The sequence below is a fragment of the Vitis vinifera genome, chromosome 17 (assembly GCF_030704535.1).
Source record: "Vitis vinifera cultivar Pinot Noir 40024 chromosome 17, ASM3070453v1".
Lineage (NCBI taxonomy): Eukaryota > Viridiplantae > Streptophyta > Magnoliopsida > Vitales > Vitaceae > Vitis > Vitis vinifera.
In genome coordinates, this window is record NC_081821.1 from 10,390,055 (window position 1) to 10,406,697 (window position 16,643).

At 33.4% G+C, this 16,643-nt stretch overlaps 1 protein-coding gene across 1 annotated transcript; it reads left to right on the forward strand.

The window, feature by feature from the left end:
- Positions 1 to 3,542: 3,542 nt before the first annotated feature.
- Positions 3,543 to 14,303, forward strand: LOC100243290 (homeobox protein knotted-1-like 6). The gene is made up of 5 exons (XM_002282040.4): positions 3,543 to 4,015; positions 4,703 to 4,822; positions 4,916 to 5,051; positions 13,240 to 13,478; positions 13,914 to 14,303. Exons 1-5 carry the CDS (start codon positions 3,710 to 3,712, stop codon positions 14,070 to 14,072), a joined length of 960 nt encoding a protein of 319 aa, XP_002282076.1. The 5' UTR covers positions 3,543 to 3,709; the 3' UTR covers positions 14,073 to 14,303.
- Positions 14,304 to 16,643: the final 2,340 nt, after the last annotated feature.

Below are 16,643 nucleotides of genomic sequence, written 5' to 3' on the forward strand. Positions count from 1 at the left end.
CTAATTGTATAAGGGAAATGCACTAAATGTACAAGGGATATAAAATATTACCATTTGTAAAAGATTTTAATCAATTCTAAACCACTCATTTATCTTCCTTGTCACCCATGAATTGCATGCCCATATCATGCACTTTATTTAACTCTCATATAGAAATTCCGATACTTTCCCCAGTAATGATGTTTGAGGAAAAAAATTTAACCCTAATTCATCTACCATTTTCTTAGCTAAACCATTAGAAATATGGTTAACACACGTATGTTAACACATTACTTAGGAGGGATATATTACGTTATTGTACAATGGTATTACACTAACTGTATAAGGGAAATGTACTAAGTGCATAAGGGTGTACAAGACTATTATTTGTAAAAGATTTTAATCAATTCTGAATCACTTCTTCATTTTCCTTGTCACTCATGGATTACATAGCCATGTCATGCATTTTATTTAACTCCTACATGAAAATTCCGATACTTTCCCTAGTAATAATGTTTAGGGACAAAAATTAGCCCTAATTCATCCACCATTTTCTCAGTCAAACCATTAGAAATATGGTTAACATACCTACGTAGACACATAACTTAAGAGGGATATATTGCATCATTGTACAATTGTGTTACACTAACTATACGAAAGAAATGTACTAAGTGTACAAGGTTATCATTTGTGAAATATTTTAATCGATTTTGAATCACTTCTTTATTTTTTTTGTCATCCACGAATTGTATATGAAATTTGCACTACTATACAAGAGTATTATACTCACTATACAAGACAAATGTATTAACTATATAAGACAAAAATACTAACTGTACGAGGGGTCTATAAGGCTACCTTCTATGTAAGATTTCAATTAACTCTAAACCTTTTTTTTTTCTTGTCACATAAGGATTAGACACTTTTCCCCCACACATTCCTTCACCTAAAAATTGTTACAATTTGAATTTTTAAATTTCATCATCCAAAATTTGTAATTGCATATTTCGTTTGAGTAGTTTTAACAATTTTTTTTAGTACATTTACATCCCATGTAAAAGAAAATTAATCACAATATTTAGGTACTATCTTTTTTGTGAAATCATGCATGAGGAAAAAAAAAAGAAGAGAAAATTATGATACATTTGCTTGACTTGATGACATCGTGTTTTAAGAATTTAAATCATGTCAAGTTCACATCTATTCCATATTTAAAAGGGTATTTTAATATTTTTCAAATTATTAAATTATAATACATTATTCAATTAAAAATTAATTATCACCATTAGTTAAAAGATGATCATGTTACAAAATAATATATTAAGACAATATCTATGTATTATCCATAAAATAGAGAAAATATTCAAATAATTGTCTATAACCTTAAAGATATTTATATAAAAAATAACTTATATATATTAAATAAAAAAGAATAATACTATTTTTAAGGTGTTTAAAAAATATTTACTTAAAAAATGTAGTAATAATAATTTTTAACCATTGATTTCCAATATTTTTTTTTTGAGAGAAAAATAATTGGTGGAAATAGTGACGCTTCCTTAATTAGAAATTAATTTACATGGTCCCACCAATTAATATGTGAGAGAAAGGTAAAGTGAATAAAGTTTGAGAGAGAAATGAAAGAGAAGTGGGAAGCCCATTGTTTTTTTTTCATTTTTGACAATCAAGGGCGTTTCAAGAAATTCTAAAAAGTAATATCATTCATCTTAATTTTTACTTTTCCATTAGGTCTTGGTCTTAAATATAAAAGATATAAGAATCTTGGACCAATTTTCAAGACTAGTTGGGTGTAAAATACAATTCTCATTATGCTTACTCCCAAGAACATGCCTTGATAAAAGTACTTCTATTGATACCACTTTCTTAAAATTGATTTCATGAACAATGAATTAGAAGTAAATTTTTGTAAAAGTGATTTAAAATTTTTTCTGAATGTATATTTTTTTTATTAAAAAATAAGCATTTTCTAACATTAAATAGCATTTTTAAATATATTAAAATCAAGTTATATTCTTGATTTATGTTTGGTTTTTATGTGAAAAATATGTAAAAATAAAATATAATTAAAATTAGTTAATTTTTTTTAAATATTTTTAAATTATTTAATCTTTACATAAAAGAGAAAAAATATATATGTGAAATAAGTTTTAAAAAGCATATAAAAATAAATTATTGATTTTAAATTTTAAATTTATTTTTCTCACTTTTTTTTTTCTTTCCTTTGCCTTCTCTTCAAATTTTTTCAAGTCACTGGGTCGTTGTCGTTGAAACTCATTTATTAAGTTTCCAATTTGTTTTGTAACTTTCGAAATTATTATTTTTCTGAATCAATATATACTCCTACCTTCAATCTAATTGACAAAAGACATTTTTTCCTATTTAGGCAAATATTATGTACGAAGAATATATCAATTTTTAGTGATCCAAAATAGATACTATGTTTGTACTGTAACATCGACTAAGATATGTCTTTATAACTCTATATTCCTTTCCTTTAGAAATAATTTTTTTTAAGTACCATAAAATTCCGATAGAAATAAAACTTTTTTGTTATATGATATATCCATAATCATCTCAAAAATTTTCGGAATCAAACATAACCTTATATTTCATTTGAAAGAAGTTAAAAATGTTTTGTGATATTTGAAAATTTTTTTATTTTTATTTTTTAAATGAGATGTTTTATAAATTTGTGAAAATCACATTTAAAATTTTTAAAAATTAATGTAAGCAATTATCTAAAAAAATTTAAATATTCAAAAATGCTATCAAAATATTTTTTAATCTTCATTCATATATAAAATAGTTTGTTTAACAGTGATCTTAGTAAATGCTTTTAACCTAAAAAGTGTTTTTGAAAAAAAAAAAAAAGGTATTGGACAAAATTTAAAAAATACTTTTAAAAATCTGAAAAGTTTATAGTGATTTTAGAAAACGTTTTTTTTATTTTTTTAATCCTTAGAAAATAAAAATTTGATACTATTAGAAAAAGTTAAAAGCACTTTAAAGAATCACTATGAAACATACTCTTATAGTGTTGGAAAATTACTTTAAACTGTGTTTGACATTGATTTTAGAAAGGCTTTTAGCATTTTTTAAAGTTGAATTATATAAATTTTCAAGTATAAAAAATATTAAGAGTGTATTTGACAGTGATTATAGTAAGTGTTTATATTATTTTTAATATTTAAAAAATGAAAATTTCTAAGTGTTAAAAACATTTATTAAAATTACTCCTAAACATAATCTAAAAACGCTTTTTAGAGTCATTACTAAACAAACTCTTAATGTTATATCAAGAAACACTTAATAAATGATTTTCCCCCAAACCACTATAAATAAAAATATTTTAACTAGAATATTACAATCCAACCAATTTCTTCTTATTTTATATTTTGGGATAAACTAATAAAATTAAACCAATAATAATTTATTCTAATGCAATTCACAAAAATAAAAATTTTAGCCTGAATTATGGGCTTTTATAATATGAATAAGGAAATTCACTAGTGTGATGTTAATGTGCACGCGCTGTGGAGGAGCGTGAAAATATACACGTTCATCAGCTGCTTCTTCTCGTTGGTACCCTAAAATCTCTCCATCTCTCTCATTTCCATTTTCGCAGTGACTAAGATCAAGTATGAATTACGAAGAACGGGCACCTTTCACTATTTTCAGCAGTCTCCTCCACACCTGATCTTCTACTCATATGGACCAACTGTACGGCCTCCACTCTCCCTCCTCCTCCGATTACCACCACCCGCCTCCATTTCCGCCGGAAAATCTGATTTCTCCGTCTCACTACCCGAATTTTAATTCTCCCGCGCCTTTTCCGATCTTCGGATCCGACCAGCTGTTGTCGGCGTCGTCTTTGGTGGTCTCTGATGCAGCTTCCATGGTGGCTGAAATTCAAGGAGGAGGTTCTGGAGAGGAGGTTTCCAGTGCTATTCGAGCCAAAATCGCTACTCATCCTCTCTATCCTAAACTTCTCCATGCTTACATCGAGTGCCAGAAGGTAAAGCGACTCTTTTGGCCGCTTTCCATTTGGTTCCTTAGAAAAAGTGGCGTGCTAGAGGAGAGAGAAAAATGAAAGTATGAGTCTGACGACGATGTTTTTGTGTTGGTTTGGTTTTTGATAAGAAAAAAAAAAAATCAATAACTCGCTCAACCGAGCGGAAAACTCGCGTTAGCGTCAACTGAGTGGAGATCGTTTTGGTTAGAAAAATTATTTTTTCTTTGCCAACCTTTTCTCAGCAACCAAACGGAGCGTAAAGCTTTCCAAAGAAGAAAAGGGTGAAACAGTCGATTTACTGCCTCTGAGTGATCTGAACAGCTTCAGTTCAATTCTGTTATTTTTTTTAGTAATTAAAAAAATTATATATAAATATATATATTTTTCTTCTAGAATCCACGTATAGGTTGCAGTTGGTATATAGAAGGTCGTTATCAGATTACTTACAGTTACGTTATGTACCAGTGGTTTCAGTTGGATCTGTAAAACCTGAAAACACAGCATCTTTCCGTGTTTGCGTTGTTTCCTTTACAGCTAATATGTGCTCCTGCCAATTTGTGGCATCATGTTTGCTTTTGATTTGTTCTGAAATTTTCTTCTACATGTGTTGATGGCCTGTTCTTATCAACGTCGTCGTTTTAAGCTTTCGGTTTGTGTTTGATGAACTTTGAAGGATGGTTAATTTTTCAGGTCGGAGCGCCACCGGAGGTTGCGTATCTGTTGGAAGAAATCCGGAGAGGAAGCGAGCTTTGCAGAAGAAACGCCGTTTCCACTTGCTTGGGTGCGGATCCCGAGCTGGATGAGTTCATGGTCGTTGCTTCCTCTTTCATTTTCGAAGTTTCGAGACTGTCTGATTCATTTTGATAAATGGTTTATTTTCCCTTACTTTCTCTCTCTTTCTAGGAAACCTACTGCGATATACTGGTGAAATATAAATCGGATCTCGCCAGGCCTTTCGATGAAGCCACCGCGTTTCTGAACAACATAGAGACGCAGCTCAATACACTCTGCAATGGTGCTTCCAGAAGCTACGTTTCCGGTCTCTCTCTCAACCACTCATCTTCATCACAGTTTTTTATTTTCCATTTTCTTTTTGGTATTTATTTTAGTGATTCTTGTGCTTGTGTGATTTCTTGCATTAAATTTTTACCTCTGAAGTAGGTCTTACATGATCGCATATAAAAAGCATGATCTATTGGCGCACGTTAAGGTCAAACCAGCGCACGTTAGCAGGGAAAAAACTCACATGAAGAATAGTTGTTGCTTTCATAGGTCAAGTTCTCTGATTGGTTCTGAACTAAACCTGCACCTTCAAAAACCATCGATTCACCTGTTTTCAGATATGGTATTCACATACAAACCAAGAACGCCCTGGCTTTAAAATGAAAGAGACCCTAATATTGCAAAGGACAGTGTGATTACTTCAGTACCAGAAGAGAACAAGTGGGAATGTTTTATTTATTTATAGGAAGAAATGTTTGTGGACTTCTATCTCATCTTCTTGCCGTTGCTTTTGTTTCTACAAGGAATAGTAAACGTTTTATAATAATCAATACTAAACCTCCAAGTCATATAACCTGGTACAGCGTCTCTGCAGTATTAGGGTACTGAAGCTTTTCTTTACTTTCTCAGTTCTTGGTTGTTTCCAGTCATATTAGCCCTTTTATGTCAGGAAAAGTTTGGGACTAGAGAGAAAACTCTTATCACATTTCCAGTGATTTGGACGTTTCAGAGCTTCAGTCATGGCACGACCAATAGTATCTTTACAATGTGAGCACCACAGTGCGGTTTTCAAAAACCTGTGATTTTTTTTTTTTTTTTTTTTTCTGGTAGGTTTTTCCAAAATAAAATTGGAATAGAAGCTTTTTAAATGAATAGATTTGATGGGGGCCACTGGATGCTATTAGCTCAAGTGAAGGTTTTATCACATATTTCATTCTATGGACTCTCATCTTTTAAGCTGCTATAAGGAATAAAAATAAAAAAATTGAAATAAAAGTCTGCTATTCTTGATCCTGACTTAATAGGATATTACATTCTTGAAATTGTCTTCTGGCTTGTAATCTACATGATAATATGTTGGTTGTTGGTCCCTGAGAAGATTATCATTAGAAAAATGAAAAGCCTTGTTTGATGGGAGTGTTCTTGCTGCTTCAAAAGTTAAGTTTTGAGAGGTAGCTTAGGGATTGTAGCTTCAGTTCTTAAATAGGCTTCATCAATATTTTGAGCAAGCAACAGTTGATGGTTAAATCCTAGTTCTAGAATGTTTGTAGAAAGTCATGGGTCTTGAAAGGTTCATTATCAAGTTGAGTTTTACCTTGGCGTAATTCTTTGGGAACTTAAGTTTTTAATATTATGATCATATTTCCAATGCATGCATTGCATTTTCTAATTCCCAGTGACAGCTGGGAACTTATTTTCTTGGATTTGTTTGGGAATGTTAACTTAATACATATTTATTTTCTTTTTTATCATTGGATGTTCCTCTTAAATGTTCATTTACATGGTTAAGAACATACTGGATTGGTTTTCATTTTATATATATTAGTGATATGTAATTGTGGAATTCATTTGCCTTAAGGGATGTGCTTTTGTAGTTTAATGATCCTTTATGAAATAACACAAAAAAGAGTTGTTCAATGTGGCATGGAAAATTCTGTAGAGAAATTGGTGTACGTGGGGATTTTAAATTAATAAACAGATGAAGTTGTAGGCTTGACTAGTCACTTTGTATATTTTAATGCATTAAATACTTTTTCATTTTATGGTGCAAACTGCACAAAGAAAAAAATATTCATCCTTACTACTGCTGGTTGCTCTTAACCAACTTGGTATAAGGGATTATATTATTTTATGGCAATAATTGCAATCCTCTGCAATGATGCATGTCTGGTTTGGGTGGCTGCAAAAAATTCTCTAGTTTCAATAGAGTGCGAGTTATTGTGCATGCAGTGGGTGGGAGAGAAAAAATATACTTTGTGAAAGGTCTTAGGGCTGGATTAATTCTGCCAGCCAAACAGGGATAAAGGAAAGTGTGAAAAATGTTCCTTTGTCCAGAAAAAGATATTGGAAATTGTTGCATACAGTGAAAAACAAAAAATAAAAAATGAACTGAATGCAAGTCCCTTTTATCCTTCATCCTCATCTTCAAGGACAATAGATTCCTCAATAGATTTCATAATGAACATGTGATATTGTAGCAGAGGCAAGTACCAAGAATTAGGTTTCCAAGATATTGTGTTTGCTTGTGCTGGTGTGCTGATTTCTTTCTCGATGTCCAGTTTGGTCCCTTTAATTGCTGTTGGTCTACTATATACTTTTAAGGTTGTGTGTACAATAAAATAAGTTGAATCCTTAGGCTTTTGTACGAAGTACAGATGGATTTGTTACAAAAATTGTTACTTTATCAATAAATTTTATGGTCAAGGTCTCTGGATTACAGATATAGCATGGCCTTGAGCTATTTTAAGAGTCACTTTGAAAGAAAGCTGCTTTTCTGTGTGCTGTTTCTGGTTGCACGTTGTGGTCTGTGGAAGTTATGTAACTGGTATGGAAAAAACAGTCTCAGATGTGAGAAGATAATTATAATTAAAAACCTGGTTAGTGACGCATTAAAGTAGAAGTTTGATTACTTTAATAAAAGTACGTCAAGCGAAGACATTAATCAGTTTAGTTGTTGAAGGCCAGCTATTATTTTTATTGTCATATGATTAGAGATGAGTCTTCAGTTTTCCCTCCAAAACTAAACAACAAAGATAAAATACAGAAAGAGCTTTTTTGTGTTCCATCTGTTAGTTTTTGTAGGGTCTTGTCCCTTTTAATTAATTAATTAGATGCTTTGAACTCTCATTGTGGCAATAGGGTACTGTAGATGCACCACCAAAAACAAAACTTTCTTTGGGTTGGCTACTGGAATATCTACAATTGTTTAGTTGGTGTTTTGTTTAAGTACTTTGTTTTTTTTTTCTTTGATTATCTGCTTGTCCAGATTAATGTTCAGCTGCTATTTGAGACCGTTTCTTTGTTATTGTGTTACCCCTGTTTGTTTGCTGAAGGAGGCATATGTACCACATATTAGTAGCTCTGTTGATCACCATTTTTATTGCTCTGGCACCTGAATGTGAACATGAAGTAATTTGTTTGATTCAATGTGATAGAATCCATATATTACGGATGCATATCATCACCATGTGAGGTGTGTAAATGTTTAAACATTTTCTGCAATATATTTCACAGAATTGAGGATGGCCTTGATGGTACTATGAATATAGGCTTTGATAGTTTTACATATTTCATGTTTTTTCCATCAATTGATATACTTTAGATCTGGGTCCATGAGATGACATGTTATGGTATGTTTTCCTACTCTTCTGAAGATATATAAGCCTGGATAATGTTTTTGTGTCTATTCCTTTTACACAATCATCTCAGCTTGGTATGTAATCCAATAATAGAATAAAGTATAATTTGAATATTTTGTCCCATTATTGGGCTTGCATTTCATTATTGAGTGGTTGCTGGGGTGTAATTTAGTTTTAAGTGAGGTCTGTCATATCAGAAGTAGAGATTTCCAAACTAGTTGGCATCTTCTATAGAGTGCTTAAGTCCATTGTACCAAATCTTGTGCCTGGATAAATTGAAGAATTTAGGACAACATGGACCTTGATAACTGAGAGTGCAGCATTTCCATCAGAAATAACGGTTTTTCAAGCTCTCTCTGCTGCCTAAGTTTGAAACCTCCCCCACGTGTATGCATGTGAGAGAGGTAATGCATTAGAACAAGAATGAATTTTACCTGTCAGCTTGTTAGATCCTTATCCACTAAATGGCTTTAGCATCCACTACAGGAGGTGTATATTTATGTTCTTATGTAGTTGTATCTGCTGGCCGCACAGGTTTCTTTGTCCTGTTTACCTTAATTTCTTTAGATCTGAATGCAGTAAGAACATTAGAGTCATTTTCTCAGAATACGATTTTGTGCTAGAGGAAGCATACTTCTCAATCTTAAGTTGGAGAGTCCATATGTATTTATGTATTAATTGACATCATAATATTGAGAATTGCTTTAATTTGTCTGTCCTGGTAATGAACTCACTATTTTGTAAGGTATTTTGACACAGTGGTTGAGTCTTGTTGCAGTTTTTTAAACATGGGAATCTGCCTTTTTTCTTTTCCAAATTTTGACAAACATTTGTGAAGGGTACAGGATTTTCTTTGGGCTGTTCGCTTGCACCTTTTTAACCTTTTTTCCCCTCTTTTTGATTCTGGGATGGAGAAGAACCTTCTTACACAGGTTTTAGATTTAGGACTTGAACATGCCAAAACACTAATCAGCTGAACAGGAGCTTGTAGGCCAATTTTTAATTTCAAGTCTCACATTTATTATATCTGTTATTTCCTGGATTGTTCTTTGTCAACTTGCATGACCTTTCCTATTCCATGCCAATCTCCTTGTCTTACAATGAAACGCTCGCCTGAGTGTGCATGCACATGAAAACTCTGTTTAACGTCACAAACTCTATTTAACTTCAATCTCTATCTACTATATGTAATTTTTCATCCTTGTCATGATTAGCTGTATACTTTTCCATCCAAGGTTTCTTTTCCGGTTAGTGTGAGATCTGAAGTTTCAACCAAGATCCAGGAAGAAGAAGAAAAAAAAAAAAAAAAAAAAAAGAAACATATCTTTTTGAAAATTCCTCACTTGCATCATGCATGTATGTCCTTCTTGCATGACTGCCCTTTTCACTATGATTTCCAGCCAAGTACTTAAATTACTGAAAAAAAAGAAAGATTCCATTGTTGATTTTCTGTGAGTATTTGCCCTGATTTTCTTTTTCATAAAGATGTTTTTCATTGAGGTAGGCCCTGAGATTTAACATAATTTCCTATTCTTGCTGTCCAACTTCCCTAGGTTGCAATGTAACTTTTATGACGAAATCAATGCAACTCCTGCCTTGGATTGGGTGGGGTAGTTGTAAATATTCTGAGGCTGCATTGAACAGTATCTTCCATTTGATTCCAAGGTCTCAATTGATAGACTACATATATGATCAGTATGGATGACTACATGTAGAGTACATATATAATCAGTATGAATGATTACACTGATAGCCCTGTCGTCAAATTTAATGATATCTGCGCTCTATGCCCTTTTAAGCTAGCTATTAGGTTGACAACCATAGTAGTAGCTTGGACCAAATAGCTGTGAGTGTTGGAGTCGCAAATGGCAATTTCCGACCTTCACCTGCTTTGTTCTTGACTAAGCGCTTGTTCTTGACTAAGCGCAGGATTAGCAGCAAGCTGTGGCACCAATTATTTGAGAAGAACCTTACAGGATATAGAATATCATACCCAATTTTATGAAGGAGATGAGAAACCCACTGAAGATTAGACGCAGCAGTATAATGAGCTTTATATTTAGCCTCAGTACAACGCTTTTTAATTGAACAAGAAATAGAGCAACACAAAGAAAAACTCAATTACGCATTATGTAGTTCCTTGTATGTTCATGGACATCTAGTTGAATCTGCATCTGCCCAACAAGATAAAGGGAACAAAATTGAGGAAAGCACAAGCTACAATGTAGGGGCTTTTTTAGATCACGAGAAAGGCACCATGGCTTGTCTATATTGAATGTAGTCACTGAGAAAAGTGCCTTTGTAGAGTCAAAAGTTTCAGCATATAGGAACTAGCTAGACTATAACAAAGTTTGCAATCTAGCATTTCTATAGGTGATAGGTAGAGAGACAAAAGGGCGAAGTAGGTTCAGTTTCATGGAAATAATGCATTGGACCAAGAGTCTCCATGGCAACGTGAAAGTAGAGGAAGAGTGATGATCACCTATCACTTGGTAGTCGAGGAAGTTTGCCTTTAACTGTAGTTATTGTGGAACCTTTTTATTTTGTAACTGCTGGCAGTTCCCAGTTATTATGATCACTGATTGAATTGCAGGCAATGTGTCCACTATCATTCCTTTGTGCTTCATTTCTAGCTTAAGATATCCTGTGCATGGGCTTCTCATATTTCATCCATATCTTCTTCCAATTCTTTTACTTTGAGAATCCATTTTTAGCTTCTTTTAACCCTTGCAACTGTTAACAGGGCATCCTGGGGACGTAATAAACCTAGAAAGGGCATTAGGGCCAAAACCAATTAGAGCGGAAGGAAACCACATGGACCCCCCGCGGTTGCCGCTGAGAGCCAGCTTTTTTAAGCACCAGACATAGATGCCCATTTTTCCACCGCAACCGCTATAATATGATCGGTTCTGGAACGTTTATTTATTGTGAGCGGTGCCCATTGGAGTCTCTCTCCTCACCCTACTCCCTAGGCATGTTCTTTTGTTAGTGACTAGACTTATGTGAGTGGACTTAAACCCACATCACATGAAATGACCTCACCTGTGTGCTGTTCCATCTGTATGGTACTTTTATCTTGTGGGGAAAATGTTACCAAGGGTTGTAAATGGATCCTATGGCACCCAATCCTTTATTTTAGTGTGGAATTTTTTCCACGCAATGATGAGAGGATTAAAAATTTGTCTATGTTCTACTGGATCGCATTAAACGGCACCGTTTCATCCTGCCAGCCTTGGCAAAATCTTTTCCATTCCCCAACGTTTTGGGTGGAGAGACGTGCGAGGTACTGAGCTCACTGTTGAGGGTGTTGCGTGAAAAAGCCACGAGTCATCGGAAGTTGGAGCGGATGTGATGTGGAGCAGAGATGCGTGCGTGCCTTGCGGGTTACCTGATCCTCCTCTGCCATATTTTGATGTTGACTCGGCGGTACTCATAACAAAGCCAACACCACCAGTCGTCCACCACCACTGCCACTGGATGGGAAACGACATAACGAACCCTTCAGAATCTTTTTTGCCTCTGGGTAATATTGGGCCTACACCTCCTGTCAATGGGCGCTTCTACTCTGTTCCTCACTCTATATTTATTAATTATATATTTGCTAAGTGGGTCACCCATTCCACCCCTTTTCCTTGATACATCACATCCATCCCCATGGATTGGCGGACACTGTTTGTTGGTTTGGTCTTTGATCACTGTTTACCAAAAGGTTAGTAGGGTTTGGTTTGGATTTTCCTCTTCCTATTGGCTAATAGTCACCCAGTGGATTCCATTGTACAATAAAATTCTGACACGAAATATAAGCTTCAGTTGATAATCATGATTTTTTTTTTCTTACTTTTGAATTTATGGATGAAGTTTGAAATGCCAAAATTCAAGCTTTAGAAATTAGAAATACTTTAATTTTATGTATTTAGATTTTTTTTTCATTTATACTGGATTTATTCTTCACTTTCAAGTTCAGAATTAATTGTAAAAAAAAAAAATTCACTTCTTGGACCCCATCTTACACTTAAAGAATTATTAATATTGTAGATTATGTAATTCATTATTGTTATTTTTTAGTAATTCTTATGGAAGTCTTAAGTTTTGTGTTGGGTCCATGCCTGAGCAAACACCACAAGATTAGAAAAATTAGCTTACCTATGTGCCGACAAACTTCAGGAGCACAAAGTCTATTGCATGCTAGGGTGGAGCTGCCTAGCACATCCAAGCACTTAGGTGAGACTTTGGCAACACTTGTAGCAAGCTAGCATTCAATGTTGATGGTGCTGATGCTTGATCTATATTGTAGGAACATCTTATAGCAAGTTAGGCTTTAGAAACACTTATTGGCGCTGAAATCCATTATAAAATAGTGCTTATTATTTGGGTTTCAGTATTGAAAGAAAGGCTCTCATTTACTGTTTTCATTCTAGAAATCTTAGCATGGAGTTGCCTAAGATATTTAAATGGGATAACCATAGTTATCTGTGTCAAGTTTTTCTTATTGTTGGAATACAATTGGAGTGGGTGGTAGGTTTGATTGGCGAATTGAGGTTATGCAATGCTTACTTTTTTTGATCCCTTATACCTGTCAAATGGAGTGAGTAAACCTGTTCTGGTTTTTGTTGATATTTGTCACACAAAGTGGTTTTGACAATTAACCTTATGGCATATGATATGTACGGCATCTTAACAATGTCTGATATATTGCCTGTATGTAGACCAGCATACGCCAAATCTGTTACTTGTTGGACCCTTGATGATATGCATACATGATTTTGTTTGATGTTTAGATGTGTTTATTGTATTGAATCTGGAAGAGTTGAAATCAAATTCTTAGGGATCAAGTTCTTTGCATGCTTATTTCCACTGTCTTGCCAGACGAAGCAGCTGGGTCATCAGAGGAGGACTTAAGTGGAGGAGAGGTGGAGGTACAAGAATGTCTTCAAACTACTGAAAATCAGGAGCTTAAGGATAAGCTATTGCGGAAATATAGTGGCTATATCAGTACCCTGAAGCATGAATTTTCGAAGACAAAGAAGAAGGGAAAGCTACCAAAGGAAGCAAGGCAAGCCCTTCTTGATTGGTGGAATATTCACTATAAATGGCCATATCCAACGGTAAATATTTGGTTGAAGCATTTTCCTTAACCTTAGCAAAGTCATAGAGTACTGGATATCCTAAGCATCAAACTTATATCAATTTGGGACATAAAGAATTGAAGTTTAGCTACTGCTGTTGCCCTTTCTCATTTGCATGTTCTTCAGAGTAACTTTAAGCCCTTATAACAAATTCACTTGTAGGCCAGGGGAATTTTTACGTTAGTACGAGTTTCTGAACCTTTATTTAAGTAATGGGCAACAGAAGCTCAAGTGTCATCAGCAGTTACTGCAATGTCTTTTACTAATTTATTTCACATTCTTACAAGTGTCTGGTTGGGCATCTTCCATCTAATGTAAAAAAGTAGTTCAATTTAAAGTTTAGGGTTTAGCATATGATACTCCGACCCTTCATAATGTTATTAATATCTTACTTCTCTTTGCTTAAATGTACAGGAGGAAGACAAGATCGCACTGGCTGAATCAACAGGCCTGGACCAGAAGCAGATAAACAACTGGTTCATAAACCAACGTAAACGGCACTGGAAGCCATCGGAGAACATGCAATTTGCTGTTATGGACAGTATTTATGGACCATTTTTCATGAATGAGTGATGCAGTGACAACCCTCTCTTCTCTCTCTCCCGTATTTCCGGTGTATATTCTTCAATTTGGTCTTTAATTTGCTGATACCAAATGAAATGTTTACCCACCTTATTTTTCTGACAATGTCCTAATTTATTTCGTAAGTTCTAGTTGCTGGCATGTTTTATGGTAGGGATGAAACTAATGGGCTCCCACTGCTAAACTTAGAGCTGAAAATATTGGTTGTGTAGCAGAAGTGAAGCTTTGGGCTCTCTCAAATGTTTAGTTGAGCGGTACCAGATGCTCTTGGAGGGATACTCTTTACCCACTTTCCAAACCATGAAGAGTTAATCAACTTCTTGGGAAGAAGTATCAAGTTCATCGTCAATCGGTTGTCGAGACAGAATGACAGAGAAATTTGGAAGGAAGAGTAAATTTCAAGTTTTAATTCAATCAAATGATCAAAGATCAAAAGATCCAGGTTGTCTATTTCAACTAACAATCACCTATTTACACTAGTAACATGTCCATGTGGCAAGATCTTACAATGCCACATCATCAATCCAACTAAGTATTAATGGTAAAACCTATGTAAAATAACCACGAAATCAAAATCATAGAACAAAACCAAAATAAGAGTTTTTATAACACTACGTCAAATTTGGAAGTCTAGTGTTGAAATGCATTTTGACACTTCATTGTGATTTTGATCTAGGTTCAGCAGCAATGGAAAATGTTGGTATCAAAATATTTAGATATCAGTATTGAAGTACTAAAATATTTATATACCATAACTGAGGTTGTATCAAATTGCTCTAATTCAATTACTCGACTATTATTATGATTCTATACTTGTGCCAAATTGAATCTAACACCACATCTATTATAATATGATCTTTATTCTTGTCAAACTCTTTCTTTGATACTTCTTTCTCCTTTCTTAATCCTTCTTTTCACTTGTCTAATCCTTTATAATGTATTGTCAACTTTTATTTTGCTACATAAAACACTCAAAAGTCTCATTAATAACCAAAATATGACTTTAGCAACAACATAAGCTAAATGAACTAATTTGTACTCACTTTTATTCCAAAAGGACATGTTTTATCAATAGAGAATCACATGTTTTGAGTATAAATAAGATAAGCAAATATTAATCTTAAATGATGGTGCAAGTGTAGAGGTATGCCTTTTACAACATTTTTTTTTTAAATAGGAAGAAGAAGGTGTTATGAAGGGTCTCAAAGTTGCAAGGTCAGATAGATTACAATTATCTGGCAATATACTTCTAGACATCTTTAGAATGTTTGAAACTATGCTTCTAAATTATAAGTGTCAAGAATTGTACATCTTAGACATTCTAATATATATTTGGAAGTATGGTTCCAAATGCTTTTAAGGACCTGTAGAATTATATTACTAAACACTCTTAAGCACGTTTGACACTATACATTTGGACAATTTTTTTTTAAAAAAAAAAAAATCTAAAAGAAAATTAAATTTTATTAAATTTTTTCATGTAGGATTATGCATTTATACTAGGAGTCTTGGTGATGATTGACTACACAATTGTCTTTACAACAAAGATAATCCATCATAGTAAGAAAAACATTGATTGAATGAGTATGAGAGATTGATAAAAGGAATGAAATGATTATTATAATCGGAAAAAGAGATATAGGGGGACTATGTGGACAAAAGTTTAGAATTACTTTTATTAGTGAAAGAAGTGAAATATATAGAGGTTCAATGAAAGCTAATATTGAATGCGAGAGTACAAAGAAAGGGGAAGGAATATTAAGAACAATGTGAGTGTCCATTAACTCTTAAGGGTGTGAAGTTGCACCCTTAAATGTGAAAGACATAAATAATCACACAACAACATAATATCTTCAAGGACATTCTTTTGTTGGTCATTTAAGTCAAGAACAAATGAGCATCTTAATTGAAATATCAAAAAGTAACAATAAGCTAAAAGAGATATTGGGTAGTTTGAAGCAAAAAGATAAGTTCAGTTATAAACACATTAAGGATAATATACAATGCAAATCATAAACATAAAATAAATGAATATGATGAGAGGTCATAAATGTAACAATTGATGCATAAATTAATAGAGTTGTATTACATTGAAGGACATAAAGGGGATGAATAAAATGAATGTTTAGAAACTTGATGTTTGCATACCCAACATTCTTCCCCCTTTGTTTAATGCCATTATATATACCTAGAAGAGGATTATATCAAATTGGTTTTGTTAATAACAATCATTTTGCGGAGGCAATGTCAACAATACTAATATACTTTTTTTACAATACCCTATGCTAATTTGATGAACTAATTTCTTACATTATGAAATGTTTTGTAAGTTTTGATGCAACTTATAGCTCTAATGCCACCTATTGTGAGCGGTTGATATAAGAGTCAATATCATTGTGTTGAGGGTTGGGCGATCCTATATGTATCTCCTACTGAGATGTTCCATGGTCTAATTTCTAACAATATTATCACATAAGAAACTGTTGATTTGAATGATGATATTGTATTATTGATCTTTGCTAACAATGTTATCACATGATATACTATATACTTAAATGATGA

Coding starts and splice junctions, on each gene's coding strand:
- LOC100243290 (XM_002282040.4), top strand. CDS start 3,710: ATGGACCAACTGTACGGCCTCCACTCTCCCTCCTCCTCCGATTACCAC. Junction 4,016..4,702: donor CTTACATCGAGTGCCAGAAG/GTAAAGCGACTC, acceptor TTAATTTTTCAG/GTCGGAGCGCCACCGGAGGT. Junction 4,823..4,915: donor CCGAGCTGGATGAGTTCATG/GTCGTTGCTTCC, acceptor CTCTCTTTCTAG/GAAACCTACTGCGATATACT.